This window comes from Montipora foliosa, chromosome 7, assembly GCF_036669935.1.
Source record: "Montipora foliosa isolate CH-2021 chromosome 7, ASM3666993v2, whole genome shotgun sequence".
Lineage (NCBI taxonomy): Eukaryota > Metazoa > Cnidaria > Anthozoa > Scleractinia > Acroporidae > Montipora > Montipora foliosa.
The window spans coordinates 22801446-22821973 of record NC_090875.1 but is presented as its reverse complement, the minus strand read 5'-3'; the positions used below and the strand labels follow the sequence as shown (position 1 = coordinate 22821973).

The following is a 20528-nucleotide window of genomic DNA, read 5'->3' as shown; positions in this document are numbered from 1 at the left end:
CTGGGACGCCTAAAATGCTCTGTTGTAAACATGGCGGTTCACGAGTGAAGTTATCTCTCTGAGATGCTAAACAATATTTGCTGAGTACAAAAAATCGATCAACTAATTGCCTATACGGCGAAAGCAATCTGACAACTTTTAAACAAGAAAAATAAACTAATAAAGAAAATTGCGACAAATTTGCATCTTCCGGATATTACCTTGTTTTTAAGTCGAGCTAAGACATAGACGCGAAGACGATTTTCAACTTGAAGAGTGACAAATCGCAAATCCAGATGGAACTGTCTCTTTAAAGTAGCCAGATGAAATGGCACAGGTGGTATACAAATGATTTCACGCTTAACTGTTATACTTTGGTCTCAATTTTTACCATATTGTCTCCAGAAATCTTTAATTACTTTGAGGTCTGTTTCAGAGGTTTCCGAAAAATTTTTATTCTCGCTTTAAAATTTATTTTGTTTTATTTGCAAGGGGATCGTACCTTCCCCTAAAACTGAGGAAATTCGCGAAGGGCTTACGGATACCACTTTTTACAATCAAGTCGTCTTTTTGTCTTTTTTCAAAACAATCAGGGTCCAATAAAAAGGATACCCTCTCAGTCACGAACGATTGGTTTCCTTCCTCTTATCCTAATTTCTTACAAGTGTGTCAGCTGTGACTTTCAAGGATGCAAAAAAACAGATTCAATTGAGGGTTACAGATTGAACGGGCATGTCATCAGCACGCAGTCAAAACCTAACATTTTGAGCTGTTTTCAAACGTGCAAGCTGAGAATTTCACCAGAGTGCCACAGTATAAATTACATGTTGGAAACATTCCAGTGTGATATGAACAATCGAACCAAAAAAGGAAAACTGCAAGAGTTCGTCTCCAGTGCGGGATATGTCTACTTAGAGAATCCATTCAGAGGTGAGAGCTCAAAGGCAGCACTGGTGTAATAATCCGGCCTTATGATGTGCAGCTGATAAGTATGGGAAATCAAATGGTGACCAGTGAAATTAGGGCCGTGAATAATTTCACTTGCGTTTTGTCCAAAATCAAATAATTTCCCGAGCCTAATTTCACGAGTTATCATGGGTGACAAATTACGTTCAGTAGACGCCATTTTGACACTGAAAGAAATGTTACCATGCAACATTGTAATTTCACAAGTGAAATTATAAATTAACGCTGAATTTCGCTCCAAAATTAAGGAGTAATTTGTCACCCAGGTTATTAAGTTGTCAATCAACAGTAGAATTATGATTGGTATCTTCATTGGCCTTGCTACTAATCTGTATTGGTAGCGGTATTGGTATTGGTATTCAGGGCCGTAGCCAGAAAAAAATTATGACTGAGGCAATGTCCATGGTTGAATTCTCTACGTAGGGATTCTAGGTGTTTATGATGAGTACATTTTAAAGACAACAGTGGAATCACCTTTTATTTTAAAGAATTACGAAAAAATGACTAAGGCAAGTGCTTCGGTTTGCCTCATACTGGCTACGGCCCTGGTATTGGTATTTGCATTATTATGGTTATTGCTATTGCTACTGGTATCGGTATTGGTATTGGTTGGTATCGATATTAGTGTTTGCATTTTTAATTTTATTGCTATTGTTATGGTATTGGTATTGGCATTAAACTGCGAGTGGTATTGCTATCGGTATTGGGATTGGGATTGATAAGCGTGTTGGTATCGACAATGATATTTACGTATTATTGATATCAATACGGACATCGATATTGTTACCGATATGATAACCAATATCGCATTTATTCTCAACCTTATCTTCATTTGTTTCTTTTCAGCTCCTCTGGGCGTTGTAAGAAAGCTTCCTGGTTTGTCATGCAAAGATATAAAAGACTCCCACGAGGATGCAGCCAGTGGTGAATACTGGATAGATCCTGACATATCTAACGACCCCTTTACTGTGTTTTGCGATATGAAAACGGATGGAGGTATAATTACCTTGTTGTGATTTCAAAACTAAGGGCGTGATCATTTAAAACTGTGACTTCAACGAAAGTTTATGCTTTTCTGAGCAAATCACCTGCTGAAATGAGAGGAGTGGTGGTCAAAATGCAAAAGAAAGCCAAATTTAGCAGTTGTGTGCTCACTGTTTAAATAGGGACTTTAAGATCTGCGACGCGACGGTAACGAAAACGTCATTTAAAATTGCAAGTTCAGGTTTATTAATCTTTTTCGTCGTTATGTCGGCTTGTCTAACTTCTAAAAACTAGTGTAACTCCCCAGGAACTGAATTAGGAGGTGCGGTATTGAATCTACGACAGAAAATTCAAATTCGCTGCCTTTTGTTCATGTTCTCCGTAAAACTTGAGAATTGGTCATTTCACGTCGCAAATTTGCCGAAAACGTGAAAGAAATGCACAAAAATGAAAAATGCACGTGCACAGCGTGCAAAGCTATCGTTTTTGCTCATTAAATATGCAAAATCTATGACGTTTTCGTTGCCGTCGCGTCATAGATCTTAAACTCCCTAATAAACTTGGAATGTGGTCGGGAAAGAAATATACCAATCACACGTTCAGAACAAACATCATGCGCTTGTCATTTCAGACAAAAACTCTCCATATAGAATACACAAAGTTTCAAAACGCCGACTTTAAGGTGGCTGTGTGGCCAAGTGGTTAGGGCCTATACCTTGAGATTCGGAGATCCCGGGTTCAAGACCGCGTTCTGACCACTCACTAAGTTTGTTTCAGGTAGTCCCTGGTTCAATTTCCTGGCGCATTTGTAAAATAGCCAACTGGTTTGCCTCCCGTCAGATTCTTAACAATTGTATCTGTTCAATGCTCAGAGATATTAGCTACTAGCTACTCTGAAATCCGAGGGTAAACAAAGTGATTATTATTAATCTTAAGGGTCCTTGTAGGGGCTTGGGTTAAGGACCCCTGTAGGGGGGAACTCCCATATGAAAAGGGTAGGGATGCTCGTCGTCTCGCTTAGGGGTGTAAATTTTGGATTTTCGTCTCATTTAGGGTGTTCTGGGAAAAACGCTATCATATGTAGGCGTGAAGGTCTCCTTTAGGGTTACGAGCGAAAAAATATAAAAAACATATATTTAATACGTTGTAAATATGGTCGCTTTTCGGGGTCAAAAAAGCCTGGGCTCCGCCCAGATCGGTCTACTTTAGGGGTTTCATTCAAAACCCCACCCCTTTATATGCGAAGTCACCCCCAGGGGTAAGGGCTCACTTTGTGACGTCCACTCAACGAAACGTGAGGCACAGCAGTCGTGATGTCAAAATAAAGACGCTTTTGTTACATTGCAAATGCTCCTTAGTACATTATATATTTAGAATAAATGTTGAAAGGACAATATATTTAGCACACGCACAATGAGAGAGAATAGCATTAAATATTCTTGCTCTTTGGCCATTTCAACTTAATCAAAAACAAAAAACAAACAGCAGCTGCAAACATACTGATAAAGCGCATTTTACTTTTGACTTGACGTTTCGTATGCTACAACATACATCTTCAAAAGTGACGGTTATGACATATATAAAATTAAGAAGACTGGTAACAAGAGTTCACTGAATCTATTTATCTTACTATTTTTATCTTATTCTCTCTAGTTACCAGTCTTCTTAATTTAACATATATCATATTTGAATTTGTTCAACCGTCACTTCTAAAGATGTATGTTGTAGCATACGAAACGTCGAGTCAAAAGTAAAATGCGCTTTATCATTATGTTTATAGCCGCTATTTGTTTTATGTTTTTGATGAATGACATTAACGTCACCACGCGTCTTTTAAGAATAGGCCTTTTGAAAAATACGCGCACAGCATTGTTTCTCAATAGCCTTGCATCTGTGGTCGGTAAATACGTCTACCCAAGTAATCACACAATGCACCAGTTCCTCCAGACTCCAAGAGTTTTAGAACAAGCAAAGAAAAATTTTATAGTTGTGTAATGATTTTCACTTTAGGAGGATGGACCTTAATCGCACAAAGTGTGGTGAGAAATTCCATGTTTCCCACATCGATGAGTCAAACGAAAGACTTCAAGATGATTCAGAGCTACACGAGTGGAATTGTACGAGTCGATGTTTCCGCGTTACGCCAATTAAAGAGACTTATCAAGTTCACACAGCTGCGATACTTTTGTTTTAAGAACTCCACTGGAAGGATCTTTCACATCATGACGAAATCCAACATCGCTGGACAAACCGTTGTTAAATATCTGATAGAAGATTCTGGTACACAGCCACAAGCTTGTGGGTCCTTTGAAACTCTTCCTGACGATAATTCGATACTGGCTTCCAATTGTAAGATGTGGGGTAACGATGGATCAAGCATTGAATGCGACAAGTGGGGATATTATAGAAATCGTAATTCCTATCGGGTTTATAACGATCCTATTATCTGGGAAGGGAAATATTATGTTAATTTGAATCCGTCAGTCTTGGCTTGTGATGATTTAGGTGATCTTCCTTTGTCTGAAGGCGACAAATGGCAGCTATTTGTCCGATAAAGATTACACTAAACAACAACAACAACTTAACAATTTTATTTCAAACTTCAAGCAAAGTATGATTTAGTCAGTTTCGCAGCGCTACTTCTTTAAATTAGCATGCTTTTTACATTGTCATGGTGTGTGTTTTATCATTTTGGATAAAGCTGTCATATAATATTGTCAATATTACTTTTTTTCTTTAATATTTAATTTATAGCTGCTTAATTTTTTGATAAATTAAGATTTCAGTTATATTGATTTTCATTGTATCTCTCTGATAGTACGCGCGCTGTAATTGGCTAAATTAGTAGGCCGTATACATTTGAAGTATTATTTGGGAAAACATTCTCTAGCAAGTTTTTTCTGTAAATCTGTCGGAATCATGCTAGAAACTATTCCAAAAGCCAAGAAGATTAATTAGATATAGTTCTTCGGATTTTGACGCAGCAATCTTTCTGGCGGTTGAACCTTCCGCTTGACCTCAACTAGCTTCCTTTCCCGTGTGCCTGATTACCTTAGAAATATAATAAATATCTTACTAACCTCTTTTTCTCGGTCTGTACTGTAAAATTATGGATCATCTTTTTTTTCCCGTTGATTTATGGCCCGTTCTTTGCGGGAAAACATAACCAATCAGAAGGTCAATCAGAACGCAGAGGGATTTCATGTAACCGGGGCAAAGCGCGGGAAAACAAGAGCCTCTGATTGGATAAAAAGAGGCACGATATTTTTAAAGCCAATCAATAAGGGTGACAATGCAAAAGTAAAGCAAATTGCACAATTGCTGGCTTTTTTTCACTCTATTCCGCATTTAAATATATAGGACTTCATATGTTCGAAAAAATCATTTATCCATTTGAATAATTTAGGTGGCTTCTATTGTAAGGCAAACGTTACCACTTTTCTTTTCATTTATCCCCAGGAGAGTAGATAAATCTGACCATGAAAGCACTTTGACAACGCATTCCAACCTCGGACCCAAGCCATCTGCATTTTTTCCTCCCTTATAGTAAAACCCTGGAGAACCCTGGGAGACGGGTTTTGGTTGTGAAACAACGTCATGCAAATGGCATGTTGAATTTCGCTACCTCGTTTGAAATCTTTGTCGCCTGATGCGTCGACTGGTTTCCATATTTTCATCCTCTGTTTCTTCGGAAACCGTGGAATCTGCTTGCCCAAGGTGAACATATTCATCCAAAGATAGACCTGCTGTGGTATGTCTTCTCATGTGAACAATTGTGTGTTCCCTAAGAATTTCCATCGACTCTCTGTGACCTCTTTGGGCAGCACGATGCAAAGCCGTAAATTCAAACCTATCCTCTGCAGTGACGTCACTTCCGTGTGTTAATAAAGCCTGTATTGTCTCTTTGTGGTTGTTGTGTGCTGCCCGGTGCAATGGTGTTAACCCTAAGTAGTCTTTTGCATGGACGTCGCCACCATGTGTTGCTATCAGCACGCAGGTGTCCGTGTGTCCATTTTGTGCCGCAAGATGCAACGCCGTGTGCCCTTTGACCATAGAATCATTTACTGTACAACCGTTTTCGATTAAAACGCGACAGGTTTCATGAAACCCGCCGTAAGCAGCGAGGGTTAGTGGACTTGATTTCTCATTTGTCAACTCTTTCACTTTGCATCCTTGTCGAATGAGGTTCTGCACGACTTGAGTATGGCCATTTTGAGCAGCGCGGTGTAGAGGGGTATATCCCCAATTGTCTTTGGCATGAACATTGCTTCCGCCGTTCACAACTAAGACTTGAACTGTCTTTTGATGACCATATTTGGCAGCGCAATGTAGAGGGGTTAATCTTGATTGGTTCACTGCATGAGAATTCGCACCATTTCGTAACAGAACTTCTACTGTGCTTGTGTGTCCATTTTGAGATGACCTGTGCAAACAAGTGTTTCCCCATTTGTCATGGCGATGAATATCACTGCCTTGATGAAGCAAAACATTTACAACGGATGTATGCCCATTCTCAGATGCTCTATGCAATGCAGAATAGTCCCAGTGATCAAGAGCATGAAGGTCGGCGCCTTCTTTTAAAAGGAGTTCCACCATTTCTTTGTGTCCATTTTCCGATGCCAAATTTAGTGGGGTGTGCCCGTTAAAGCTGAATCCTTCTTTCGAAGGATCTTCACGACCAAATCCCGGTGGAGCAGAAGAAGTCCTAAAACCCGAGGATGAAAGTACATGCGTCTTAGCGTTAATTTCACTTCCTTCAAGAAGCAAAAGCCTTGCTGTCTCAACATGTCCATTTTGTGACGCCCGGTGCAAAGGAAGGAAGCCTTGGTGATCAATTGCATGTACACTGCTCCCACTCCTAATCAGAAGTTTGGCCGCATCGGTATGTCCCTTCTCTGCAGCTCTGTGCAGTGCAGTGTATCCCCAAAGATCTTTAGCGCGTACGTCACTGTCATTTAGTAGCAAAACTCGAGTTGTCCTGGTGTGGCCGTTGCTCACGCACCGATGAAGCGGTGTGAACATCCATTTGTCTTTCGCTGCAACGTTTGAGCCACGATCGATAAGATAAGACACTGTTTCGACATGGCCATTTTCCGCTGCCCTGTGTAAAGGTGTGTATTCCCAATGGTCCTTCCAATTGGGGTCGCTATCATTGGATAATAAACATTGGACAGTTTCCGTGTGTCCATTCTTTGAAGCTCGGTGCAGAGCCGTCAGGCCCCACTTGTCTTTGATGGACACGTTACTGCCACTTTCAATTAGTAGCTGGACTACTTTCAGGTGTCCTTTTTCAGATGAGAGGGAAAGACTAGTGTTACCGTTAGTCCTATGGCGCGCATTAAGATTTGCACCGAATTTTATGAGATACTTGCAACACTTCTCATAACCATAACAAGAGGCGATCATAAGTGGTGTCAATCCTTTACTATTCTCGCACTTCACCTTACCCTTTCCACGGAGCAGCACCTTTAAAGTGCCATGTTGTCCATACTGACAACAACGATGCATTGCTGTGTTGCCGTTGTGGTCAGTGGCATTGACATCGGCTCCTTTCTCCACAAGAAAATTGGTGCACACAAGATTTCCCTTTAGGGAAGCAAAATGGAGAGCCGTCTTCCCAGTTTTGTGCCTCGCATTGATCTTAGCACCACAGCTCGTCAGCAAATCCACAGCATCTCTGTTATTGTGATAAGCAGCGATCATGAGAGGCGTAATAGCATCTTTAGCTTGGGTATTCACTTTAGCACCCTGCTTAATAAGCTCATATCCTGCGTCAACGCAATTCGTCAGAGCAGCCAAATGCAATGGAGTCATTTCTCGCTCGTCTTTTGCATTGACGTCCGCGTCGTTCTCTAGAAGCATCCTTACGATATGAGACTTTTTGGAGAACACTGCATAATGTATAGAGCTATAACTATATTGGTCCTTTGCTTCCAAATCACAACCACTCTCCACCAATGTTTCAATTGAGTTCGAATGTCCATTGAGAACTGCTAAATGCAAAGGCGAACACCCATCCTTTGTCCTTATGTCTGGGTCAGTTCCTTGTTGAATGAGCACTTTAACGGAGACAGCACAGCCATGAGATGCAGCAAAATGGAGAGCTGTCTGCCCCATTAAACTTCTCATCTCAACCTTAGCCCCTCGTTTGACCAAAAAATTAATCGCATCCTTATTGTCATTTATTGCAGCTAAAACCAACGGTGTCAACCCCTGTTCACTGCAGGCATTCACATCTGCACCAAGACAAACTAGCAAACGAATGGCGCCGTTTTGATTAGACGAGCATGCCATCATTAAGGGTGTGCGCTGACCAGCTGAAAAAGCGTTGACGTCATAGTCACTTTCGTTGACAAGTCGCCTTACAGCAAACTCGTCCCCTAACGCTGCTGCTACGTGCAGGGTTGTTAGTGACTTAATTAAGTCTCGTTCGTCTGGTTTACATTTCTGGAGTTTGTTGTTCTTGATTTGCTTCAATTCCTTTTCTATTTCTTCAATATCATGGTCCAGACTCTCAAAACCTCTTTCAGGGCGAGCACTTGTCGAAAATACTCTGTTTTCCCTTGTGCGATAACCATGGACTAAATTGGCAAAATGTGCTTCGAAAGGAAAAGAAAATTCGCTATCAGAGGTGCTCATTCTCGCAACAGAACTCAGACTTGTTCCGCGTCCTCTCGTATTTTCAACGTTGTCGGCGAACGTTTCCATTATCATTCTGTAGAAAATGAAAATTAAAGAAAGTTAGAAAAAAAATTAAATTGAAAATTTATTCATAACTGAGAGTTTTTTAAAACAGCAATAATTCGATCTGCATGAATTTGGTAGAAGTTCTGTTTCGTCTCACTAACATAAATGGGCAGACACTTCAGAGCAACTGCATGCTGTATCACACTTGTCCCCAGTCTGCTCTATACTAAAATGCTATCGATATCAGTTTTACGCTCGTTACGTGTTCTTCCTTTTGTTCTCCACAATACACTCCTCGATGCATGACATTTATCTGCATTTATATTCACGCAAGATCTATCAAAATAAGGAATCTGTCCTCTGAAATCAAGTTACTGAATAAATTTCCTCTTTTAGACTTTCACATAATTGGGTATTTAAAATCACATTTGTTCCATGGGCTACCCAAATTAAAGATAATTAAATGAGACAGATAATATAAGAAAATAAAAAGATCGACGTTAAGTTTGAAGCGGCGGACAATGTTGTACTCGAGACCACGCCGCCAAATGTCGGTTATACTTGACAACGACCTTACATTCGCGATTATCCGCATAAATCCACAAGGCCGAGTTATCAAACTCATAAATATTTTTTAAAAAAACGAAGGAAACTTGCTACCCTGTGACTCTTTTACTCGATCTAAGTCATCAGTTTGCAAGAGTGGTCTACAAGCTGGATCTAACAGGGCTATGCTTCTTCCAAATATTTAGGGCCGTCTGTGCATTGTAAAGGGACCCTTTAGACTACGTGGTAACAATCATGCATGCCTTTTTTAGTCGGTGTGGAGTCCAGCTTAACAAGATACGTTAAACGATTCTTATATATTACGGTTGGGTCAGTAAGTCTTGATCCAAATCGATTAGAGCTGAGTCCTTCTCGTGACAAAAATGAGAATCATTGGAGCCACATGTATCCACTAAGACACATGCAGTTACACTGAGTTGAACTTGCCTTTAATCAAGTAGTCAAGCGCATGTTAAGAACTTCTTTCGTTAATGCGGTGTCACAAAAAAAATCTCTTGCACGCAATAGCAATACAGACAAACAAACAAACAGACAAGCAAACACCTTACTGATTAAAACGTTTTCCAGTTCTCGTGGGTGTACTCAATTGTTTCTCAGCGCCATCCTCAAGACTGTATTTCTTTTCCACGTTATATTTCAGACCGGATATTAAGCCGCTACACTTGGACGATCACGAGTGTTGTTGAAAACAAATTTGTCGAAATTCATTACAACGCTGTGATGATTTCTTCATGTAAGTGAAGTGTGCGCGACCACTTTTCAACCAGTCGGATGTGAACTGCAAACAGAGGGTATTGTTATTTACAGATTGGCCAATCATCCAAGACATCTCATTTGCCTCCAAGTAACGTTTGCCATGGAGACATCTGTCTGTGCTTACTCGCTGAAAATAAGACGCTTTCAAACAATAAATGGACATATGAAAAATTTATGCTTTGTCTTCATCCAAAGAGAGAAACATGGCAGGAAAATAGAGAACCTATGACAGTTCAGTTCGAGAGTAGGATCAAGAAGGTCAAACTTTTATTTTTGTTAATTGTCTTCAATTTGTAAACAGAGCCACTTTTTATAATACGAAATTAGTCAGAAAAAGACCTTAAGATTGCGTCAAGATCGTCAAGTTCTGACGTATGTCAAATGCCGACATAAACACAATTTCTTTCTCTAAAATCAGTGTGCCGTAACTGTACGATTGCTAGTTACTTTAGGAATTCGGAAAACGTTGCATGAAATCAATCAGTCCTTATTGTAGTTATTCCAGTTAGCCTCGTTAGCGCAAAACAAACACAAAATCTTCTGATTTAAAACGAGGTTTGGTAGGATAATATGACTAGGGTCTGTGCATTAACAGACCATGGATACCCACTGGAATTTTTTATTTTTCATTTTCTCTTTCTCCAGATTATCAGTTTCCTATTCCTTTCTAGACTGCTGGGATTTTTTATCGGAGCTGTCGCTCTGTAAGATTTACCCGGCCAAAGGGCGAAGCCTATAAATAAATAAATAAACTGCAAAACAGCCGTACGATGCGTTGGACGAATGCGTCTTTTCAAGCGAAACGTCTGGAACGAGGGTGAAAACGAAGGGTGGGACTGGGGACAGACGCTACGGGCGCAAAGCGCGAGAGAATTCGAAAACCGACCGCTTTGCAGTCTAATTCCCTTCTGCAGAAAACAGCAAAGACCAGCCTTATTTCTTTAAATTACTGAAGGGCAAATTTAAGTCTAAAAAAATGTTTTTCCCGGATGTAGCATTCTGAGCCATTTGGTAACCATAAAGAAACTTAAGAACACTTTCAAAATGAGATAATTCCATTATTTAGAACTCCTCATACACAGCCATCTCAAGAAAGTTTCTTTTTATCAGCTAGGATTGATGTATATTTCCTGAAAAAAGTATTCTTTTAGCCAAAATACCGGGCAACTTCCGTTCATGCACCTCACCATTTCGCGCGCTGTCTTTTCGCCAGTGAACAGGGCACCCTGTGCAAACCCCTACCAATCCGGATCAGTAGCATCTCCAGCAAAGAACAGTTATGGAAGGCGGATGCGGTGCTTCCTTCTGCGGCATTTGTGTACGAACCACAGACCAATGGATTCTTGGACTACTTGCTGTAAAATATACCTAGATTTGAGTGGAAGAGGGTGGTTACTCTGGAATATGTAATTTTATTATATGGCTAGCAATTCTCAGGTTAAATGGAGCACTCTTATTGGCTGGTGTTGGGTCGGGATTTTACACTTCGTACTATTACTATGGAAACGGCCCGTTTCCGTATTTTTTTCTCTCCCGGGAAAGTTGTCCCTCCGTCGTTTTTGTGCAGATCTCACCGCGCTTTATCCGTACTGCAGCGACCTCGCGCCAATAGGAAGCTTAAGCACGCGCGTTTTTGAGACGCGGACGGTAACCGGAAGTGAGCTGTTTTCCCTTGTTTTGTCATTACCACCTTAATATGACAAAGTATCATTTCTCCATTAGAGATGATTGGGTTAAAAATGCGGGAGACACTACTGTCCTGGCATGCGAAATGTTCATATCTGGTTACCGTCCAAGGCTCAAAAACGTCGCGTGTTTAAACTCCCTAATAGGGAGCTTAAGGAAGGTGCCTACTAATTCAAAGGTACTTTTGAGCGGGTTAACTGAATATGCGGGAAAAGCAGATCTTAACAAGTGTTATTGAAATCCAAAAAGAAATTGGGGGGTAACCACGCATTTTTCGAAGATAATTAATCAACAATATTGTAAAAAGCTTTAAAATACAAAGCAATGTATAGCGTTCTTTTCTAAATTCTAGCTTAATTACCTCTGAAAAATGCGTGGTTACCCCCAATTGTCTATTTGGATACCAAGAGCACTTGCTAACTTCTACTTCCTCCGCATAGTTTTGTATTAATAAGCACCGCCGATAGGAAATCCGAGTATCTCGAGATGCGCAGAACGTATGCGCAATGACAAAAGTAGGCACCGTTCTTGGAAGCACGCGCTTTTTTGAGACGCGGACGGCAACCGGAAATGCGGCCCTCGCGTTCGGTTAGTAAGAGGTTATTATTGCATACATGGGCAACGACATTAAAAGAATGGTTTTTTTTGCCCGGCGCACAACAAACAGTAAGGATAGCGCATTTCATTCTATTATTTATGGAAACAATCAAAAACACTTTGAAACTTTTGCAGCCAGTAGCGAAAACGCTGCAATAGATTTAATATTGCTTGTAAGAATTCCTTTTGCAGCCATTTCCTTCGTTTCGTCAACCAATCGGATTTAAATAAATAGCTCAGTTCAAGGAACTAATTAAGTGTTTAAAATTCATGGATAGATTCGTGATATCTTTCCTCAAATTTGGGTAGCAATCCCTCTGTGATGGCGGAATGAGTTCAGAAAGAAATCGAAAATGCACCTCATGCTTGCGCCAAGGCTTGGACTATAGAATTCCGGATTGATTAAAACTTACAGCAGTTTATAACCCAAAATTTACAACTACGATATCTTACCATGGAGTTAGCGGTTTGTTTGTTTTTTCATACCGCTCAAGAGGAAGTTTGTAACTTGTCTTGCCACTCACAACCAGATTTAAAAATCTGAGAGAAAATACTGTCCTGGCATGTAAAATGTTCATTTCCTGCTTCCGTCTGACTGTCTGAGGCTCAAGAATGTTCTGAGCTTAAGCTCCCTAATTTCACACATGAGTAAATCAGACAAAAAAACAGCGAAACTAAAATACCCATTTGTCTGAAAGGAATCTGGGTACCAGTTGCTCGATACTGTAAGTACTTGTGCACAGGCAACCCAAAGGTATAAACACTAGAAAACTATTGTAGTTGCTAGGCATTGGGGAACTTTGGAACGAGATTATGGAACTCTCTTCATCCTTCAAAAAACGAATAAGGAAATTTCTGCTTACAGTGCTCGGAGTTGAGGATGCTTATGTTGATGCCTACTCGTTGATAACAAAACTGAATAATCATGATTATCGTACCCTATAATTCTGTTTCATTCCTTTATTCATTCACTTATTTTAATAATATTGCAAAAATTATGTAACGTTTCTTCAGTCTGTCTATTGTGTAATCCCAATGTGTATTGTTAGGTTTTATTTTATTTTATCGCAATATCGTCTCTAGTAAGTTTAGTGCCATGTACGCCATTACAGAGCACGCCTCCATTAGCATCGCTATACGCGTCTAGTGTTCATTGTAAAATTTAACTGTAATTTTTGAAACTAAACTTGAACTTGAACTTGAACTTGAACTTGCAGACCAGCGGGATACATTGTCCTTTCAGGACCTAGAATAATGACTTAGCTTCTTAGGAGCACTAATATAGGAAGTTTAAGAAACTACGACGGTTACGGCGACGAGAACGTCACTCCAAAATATAAGTTTGAGCTATTCTAAGTATTTCATGATTATTCCATCTTGTTTACATTATACAATAACGGTGAAGTGTCCTATAACTGGAGTGGTAAGGACGGATTTGAAGTAAAGAGTGAGACTGAAAGACTCGCTGTTATTTGTCCACGTTGTCGTCGAAACCTTAATAAAATTTGGTTATTTTACGTAGCAGTTTCATTGACGAGTACGGGAAAGAAATGTTCACAAAAAAAGTGCCGCACGTGCAGCACGATCAGTTTGGTTCTTTTAACCAATAGTATTATTGCTTTTTGACGATGTCGTGGCCGAAGAATCGTCGTTACTTAAACTCCTTAGTAGCTCAATGGGAACAAAACTCAATCGGTGTTGCAGAGGTTGTGGGTTCGAGTCCTGCACAGTACTCTGACTTTTCCATTGTCCTCTCACCCGTCGCCTAGCAACTAGCTTCCCATCTGTCTTCGGGCGCATCATTACACCTTAAACGTCTTAAAGTGCCCCTGTGACCAAAAAATCAAGTCATATTTTTCTTTGGATTTCAAAACTATGTTAACAAAAACACTAAGTGACCCACGTTTTAAGCCTTGATTTCAAAAAGACACCTCTTTATTTTAACTGTAATTTTCCTATTTAATGGTCCGCCATTACTAACATTATGTTCTTGAGAGAGCTGGATCGAGGAGAAAATGACGTCAAAGGCTCACTAGTTTAAAAATGCAATACGTGTGTACGCCGCAGAATTAATATGCAGCACGGGGGTTTTGGGTTTTCAGACTCAGTTTTAAACTCACGCTTTGCATATATAATAAGCTGAGTTCACACGCTGAAATTTTAAGGTAGTGAGCCTCTGACAACACTTTTCCCTGGATCCAACCGTCTGAGGTCCAATCGGTCAGTTTTGAACGTGAGTAATGGTTGACCGTGAAATCCAAAACTTACACTCAAAGTAAACGGCCTTTGGATAAAAATCAAAGCTCAAAATTTTGCTAGTCAGGTGTTAAGCAAATACACTTTCAAAATCTGAAGGAAAAAAGGAAGTGGTTTTTTTTTTATAACAGGGGCACTTTAAGTTATAAAAGCTATTCGCCTATGTTCTAAACCGAAACAAAAGAAGTTATTCTCTGCGAGAGTTAAGACCGCGGCCGAAGCGGGAGCAACGGTGGAAGCCCACAGAAAAATCAATATTGAAGATAAAACTTCTAAGTACGTGAAAATCTTTACTTCTGATTTTACAGCGCTGTGTGACAAATCAAGTTGCTAGGAGTATTAAAACAATGTTCCCCACAAGAATCAAGGTTAATTGTACCTGGCGGACATAACGCGGCGATGCTTTTTAATGCTTCTTCTCAGATAAATGAATCATCCCTTCCTCGGCTTCTTTAAACTGCCTGATCAGATTGTAATCTGTAATGTCGTTCCCTTCCTCATCTCTATAATTTAAAATGAAAATGCGCGCAAATGGCTCCAATGCGATGCAATCAGCAATCATTGTGATGCAGCAATGCAATGCGTTGGTTTGCAACGTGATGTGATGTCGAAAGTTACAATCATCTTCTTCATCATATCTTTATTTAACCACGGTATCACATTAATTACAAGTACAATTGTCTTCCATTAACGTTCCATTGACGTATCAGTCTATTGAAACTGATATAATAACAGCATAATATTATTGCTAATGAACTTATCCCTCACATTCCTTTCTTAATTCAACATGTCACTTTATATCTTCAACACTGTGATCCTGTGGTTCTCCCTTTCAGCGATGGCGATTTTCCCATCAGGCAGCTGGGCCAGACCATACGGGAACCAGCATTCGTTCAGGGCGGTGCCATATTTGCCATGCTCTCTCAAGAGATCGCCATCCATGGAATACACTCGGACTTTGTGACTCTCATAGTCGGCACCAAACACTTCATCTCGAGAAGCATCAAACAGCAAGTAACGCAAATAAGTACCTCTTGAACCAAACATTGACAAGAAATTTCCATCCCCATCGAAAACCTGAATCCGTCTCATCACTGAGTCTGCCACGTAGATCTTTCCAAATTTATCACAGCTCACAGCATCAACGGATTGGAACTCGCCTTCTTTTCGGCCAAATTTTCCAAACTTGCTGACCACTTTCCCGTCATTTCCGAAGGTGTAAATGCAGACGCCCGAAGTGTCTCCGGCGATTACACGTCCTTCGGTATCAGTGGTAACATGATTGAATTTGGGACGAATTTCGCTTTCCAAAAGTGGCGCCACTTGAAGAAGTTTGTTTGCTTCATAATCAAAGATCTGGATCCTGCTCCTCCCTTCCTCGTCTTCATCCGCAACAAGAACACTTCCATCTTGAGTGAGGCAGAAGTCGGCCATACCATTCACTTTCCCATCTCCTCTCTTTAGTAGACATTTCAGGAATTTTCCATTGGAGTTAAACAGCTGAATTCTTTGGACTGTGATAATATCTCCAACGCCAATAACGTTTTCTTCTAGCACGAGGTACTGACCCTTTTTATCGACAGCAACTTTCTCTGGGTAGCTGATCTGTCCATTGGTGGTGCCATAATCTCCGAAGCACCATATCTCAGGGGGCTGGTACTCAGAGGACTCGTTTGGTAGGGCCTCTGCGGGAACATAAAATTCCGGCCAATCATGTTGTTCTTGGCCCAAACCTAGTATGTACTCCTTAGCTGCATCTTCAATGATCTTCACTTGAGCTAAGAGGGTGGGGTTATTCTTGTCCTTGAGGGCAGAATAGACGCCACCGATTCCTTTAAGTTTTTCCAGTAGAGATCGGAACGATCTGGTCACGAGATCTGGTTCGTCGAAGTAAATGAATGCAACTTCTAACAGAGCGATCTTACAAGCTATGATTCTGTCATCAGTCGAGTTGTCGCTCTCTTCAAACGCAAATTTTCCCGTCTGCTGCTTGAACCAAAACTTGGCCTTGTTGTAGGTGTCTTCATCAGGGGTCACGTATTTCAACGATACAAGCCTGTCACGTAGATTCAGAGCAGCAGATCCGAGAAAACTGCGGAAAGATTTCTCTGCAATGCCACAAACTGCCGTGAGAATCTGTTCTTTAAGCCACCTGTAAGTCGCATCGTTCCCTTCCACGGTACCTTTAACTTTTTCCCACTCCTCGCTGACTAACAATTGAAAAGCTAGTCTAAACCAGGAACTCAATGATCTTTCAGACATTTGTCACTCGAAACTGAAAAGTTTCTTTAGATTTAGTTTGGTCGAAATGTAAATACGATGTAAGGGACGAGGATATAGGCCCTTTCAGTTCGTAGCAAGGAAAAAAGTTGGATGTTTATAATATCATTCCACAGAAAACAGCTGGTCAAACGGAAATAAAGAAATGAGCATTCAGCCCGTGAATTTTGAATAATAAAATGTATTTTAAAGACACGTGGCAAACCTTGCCTTTTCTTGGACTATAGATTCGTGTTCAGTCCCTTATCCATATTTACGCCGAGGTGGATTCGCGGTGCATCAAAGGAAGAAATTTACGAAAGATAGAACTGAAGTGTAAAATTTTCAGGAAATATTTAGAAATTTAACCAGCCCAGATGGATATTTCGTTGCAAATAAAAAAGCAAAATATTGTTATTGAAGACTCGGCAAGACTCTATGTGATGGACCATCTTTTCAACAGTGTCCTTTGCGTTCTGTGGTTTGGGCAGGGAACAAAGTGTTTCGGTTTGTAACCAATTTTCAAGTAAGAAGTAACTTTTTTAAACACGTGGCAATAAAATACTGGGATAAAATGTTTCAAAGGTATTTTTGCTCGTTTACTGACTGTGAGGGAAACGCAGATCTGAACAAGTGTTATTGAAATCCAAAAGGAAAAGTGGGGGTAACCACGTATTTTTCCAAGATTTGTAAAAAGCTTTAAAATACAAAGCAATGTATGGCGTCCTATTCCAAACTGAAGCTGAACTATCTCTGAAAGATGCATGGTTACCCCTCATTTTCTATTTGGCCAAGAGCACTTGGTAAGTTCTGCTTTCTCCGCATAGTTTTGAACCGCGCAAAAAATATTATCCCTGTATTAGTAAGCACCGCCGATAGGAAATCCGAGAATCTCGAGATGCGCAGAACGTATGAGCAATAACAATAGTAGGCACCGTCCTTAAGTTCCCTATCGCGGGAGAGATTTGAGAAATGATGCATTGTGGTTACGTGAAACGGTAAAAGGCACGTTGTTGGTTGTCGTAGAATCATGAAAATTCTCTTATTATAACGTATTCCTCTCTCTCGATAAGCTGGTCGTCATCTGTAGACAACAGGTAAGATGTGATCCAAAATCCCGTTGGAGCCACCTGTCGAATTTTCCAGGTGTCATAAAAGCGACAACGTGAGCGGAAGTCGTCGTCAGAGTCTTCCGCCCTCCTTCTCGGGACTACACTCACCCGGAAGATCGTACTTTACTTAAGTATGATATGACTCCTGGGTTCAAACCATTTACGAATTGCTTAAATATATATATATGCATACCATTCAAAATCAAATACGTTCCTTTCACTTTTGGCAAAACGCTCATTTTGGCTCAGACGTCTGCAGTTTGCCGTGAACGCGAGAGATTGAGAATTTTAACATAGGGTTTTTGTAAAACGGGAAACGTCAAGCTGCTGTTTGCCATAAAAGCGTAAAAATCGTCTTATTCTAACTCATCTCTCTCAGTCGTTTGAGAAGTTTCTTGATTCTTATAGCTAACAGGCAAGAAATTAGCTAATACGAAACAAGTTTAGCCAGTCGACGTTTATAGCCGCTTGAAGTGAAACGTGATTATAAATCTCCCTCCGTCGAGAAATAAAAGATGACCAAGTAGACTCCACTCCTCCTGCGTCCACACTACTTCCTTCTTTGAGAGCTGCTCACCAGCTATGATATCGGCGCATTTTGAGATCAGAACAGTAAAAAAACAAAATGGGTAATTGACAGGAGGTCATAATGAGTTCCTTGTAATTGATTAAGCTTACGGAAGTTCGAAAACTAACTAATAAATAAAGAAAACAAAACTCCCGAATATGAAGGTTAAGCACGAAATAATTACTTTCGTGTCTATCAACTAATGGGCCGATTCAGTTATTGGGAGGCAGTGACAGGACAATCAAGGAAGGTCGCACAGACGCGTGTCATAATTCTATGCAGGTTATGTAGAGAAAAGACAAGGGAGACTAGAGTCAAGAGGACTTTAAGTAAGATGACCTGCGTTTTTGGCGTACCACTAAATATTCAAAAATTATTCCACAACTAAAAAAAGAAGCAATGACTCATGAATGCATTTCGAAGATCTGGAAAGTGACACTGATGATCAGATAGTTCAGTGATTACACACAAAGGCCGCTCACATTTCTTTGATGATGGCGGCCTTTTTCTTGACACCTAATTGCAACAAAAAGACGCTTATTACTATTAATGGTCACGCCCTTTGCTTTTTTAGCAATTTGTTGAGCATTTTGAAGGCTTCTTGCGACAGCTTTGCATCATCACCCCTGATGAAAATCAGTGAAGTCACTCGAATCGTTGGGTCTTTTTCAATTGTAACCTTCTAAGTTTCATTCAGATTCTCTAAACCAGAAAAGAGTCAAACTACGTCTGATTGTCAAGCTGTAGGGACCGGTTGCTCGAAGTTTGGTCAAGAGGTATCAAAACTTATTGGTTTCCAGGGTATTTAACGCTGGTTAGCGCCAGCCATGCATTGAGCAACTCGGGCCTGTTGCAATAGTGAACTTTAACTTTCATAAAAAAACTACCTCTTAGGCAATACTCAGGAGATCGAGTGGAAGCAATGGATCCCACGGCAAATCAATTTTAAACAACTCAAGACAATTTTTCAGTTTCGCATTTGGAACGATTCCAACAGTTGGATTAAGCTGAATTCTTGAAGATCATGCAAAGAAGCGCAAATAGGCTGTTATTTCATCATTAACATAATGTGGTTCTTCAAAAGGAAAAGAATAAGGCTTTAGATCTATTTTAAGTCATGATCTGTGGGTGGAAAAATTAAGTTTTGTTTAGATACCAAGCAGATTGAGGTAACGAAACCGAAACTCACTCCCCTCAATATTGACTAAAATGATTGGAAGACGTGATGAGACTAAAGCTTTCGGCAAATGTATTCCGGAAATTCCACGGGAAGGTTTTAACGACAAAAAATAATTTAACTAAAACGCTAGAATTAAAAAGTTTAGTAATTTACGAACAAAATGCGCAGTAACTTGTAACAGGGCATTGAAGCAAATTATCACAGTCCTAAATCTAGCAAACATCTCGAGTTTCTTTAAAACGTCCTCCGCTGTCTTGTCGGGGAAAATGAAAAATGCGTTTCATGTTACTACTGGCATTGCAATCGCAAAGACAACGGAGAATTAATTAAACAATTCAAAGTAAAGGTGCCATTTCCATGTTTTTGTGTTTCTTTTGTCAAGCGTTATCGTTACATCAAATGTGTGAAAGAGAAGTTCAGATCTTAATTGCGCCATGTTTGCTCATTATCGTGACATGTTCATTTTGATGGAGAATACAGCCGTAAAGAACATATTCAATTACAAAATAGTCGCTTAAAATTTTTGTTACACAGAGCAATAAAGCGATTAACAGGTCAACTTAGTCGCAAAACTAGACAAGAACGCTAGTTGTTCGCGGGAACTAGTGATGGAAAAAACTGACAAGGAAACAAATGCAAGATCTTTACTTCAAGATTAATAGATTACCGACTTTTTTGTTATAAACTACTGCCGGCAAAGTCTTTTGACTTTGTACGCGCCCGCATGCTACCTAAAATTCATTTTAGGACTGGTTTTCACGCCAGGCGTACGATAAGCAAAAGCAGCACACGCTTACTCATTAAAGTTGTTATAAATTCGTTACAATGCTTGTTGTATAAACCATCCCTCAGACAATATTCAGACGATCCGGTGGAAACAGAGGATTCTTGGACGAATCGCCCAGACACAATTTGTTAAAACATTTTTTCC

At 40.1% G+C, this 20528-nt stretch overlaps 3 protein-coding genes across 4 annotated transcripts; 1 reads left to right on the top strand and 2 right to left on the bottom strand.

Moving 5' to 3' along the window:
* The first annotated feature begins 224 nt into the window (after nucleotides 1–224).
* LOC138011393 (uncharacterized) lies at nucleotides 225–4499 on the top strand. Its single transcript, XM_068858371.1, has 4 exons — nucleotides 225–316; nucleotides 573–909; nucleotides 1792–1941; nucleotides 3940–4499. Exons 1-4 carry the CDS (start codon nucleotides 308–310, stop codon nucleotides 4482–4484), a joined length of 1041 nt encoding a protein of 346 aa, XP_068714472.1. The 5' UTR covers nucleotides 225–307; the 3' UTR covers nucleotides 4485–4499.
* A 389-nt stretch (nucleotides 4500–4888) lies between these two features.
* On the bottom strand, nucleotides 4889–10004 carry LOC138011392 (serine/threonine-protein phosphatase 6 regulatory ankyrin repeat subunit B-like). Of its 2 annotated transcripts, XM_068858370.1 has the most exons (3): nucleotides 9732–10004; nucleotides 5555–8644; nucleotides 4889–4980 (listed from the first exon to the last, which is right to left on the bottom strand). In XM_068858370.1, the coding sequence occupies exons 2-3, from the start codon at nucleotides 8641–8643 to the stop codon at nucleotides 4977–4979; spliced, it is 3093 nt and encodes a 1030-aa protein (XP_068714471.1). In that variant the 5' UTR covers nucleotide 8644; nucleotides 9732–10004; the 3' UTR covers nucleotides 4889–4976. The 2 variants fall into 2 exon arrangements, with proteins under 2 accessions (XP_068714471.1, XP_068714470.1); XM_068858369.1 differs by lacking the exon at nucleotides 4889–4980 and having other exon boundaries at nucleotides 5549–8644; nucleotides 9727–10004.
* Nucleotides 10005–14563: 4559 nt separating this feature from the next.
* On the bottom strand, nucleotides 14564–16862 carry LOC138010475 (E3 ubiquitin-protein ligase TRIM71-like). The gene has a single exon (XM_068857455.1). The coding sequence runs from the start codon at nucleotides 16738–16740 to the stop codon at nucleotides 15274–15276; it is 1467 nt and encodes a 488-aa protein (XP_068713556.1). The 5' UTR covers nucleotides 16741–16862; the 3' UTR covers nucleotides 14564–15273.
* Between the last annotated feature and the right edge of the window lie 3666 nt (nucleotides 16863–20528).

What these genes read in the sequence shown, in the direction of transcription:
- LOC138011393 (XM_068858371.1), top strand. An exon ending in CTTAGAGAATCCATTCAGAG is followed by an intron (nt 910 to 1,791) that starts GTGAGAGCTCAA and finishes GTTTCTTTTCAG; the next exon opens with CTCCTCTGGGCGTTGTAAGA. An exon ending in CGATATGAAAACGGATGGAG is followed by an intron (nt 1,942 to 3,939) that starts GTATAATTACCT and finishes TTTTCACTTTAG; the next exon opens with GAGGATGGACCTTAATCGCA.
- LOC138011392 (XM_068858370.1), bottom strand. Translation starts at nt 8,643, where the DNA reads ATGATAATGGAAACGTTCGCCGACAACGTTGAAAATACGAGAGGACGC.
- LOC138010475 (XM_068857455.1), bottom strand. Translation starts at nt 16,740, where the DNA reads ATGTCTGAAAGATCATTGAGTTCCTGGTTTAGACTAGCTTTTCAATTG.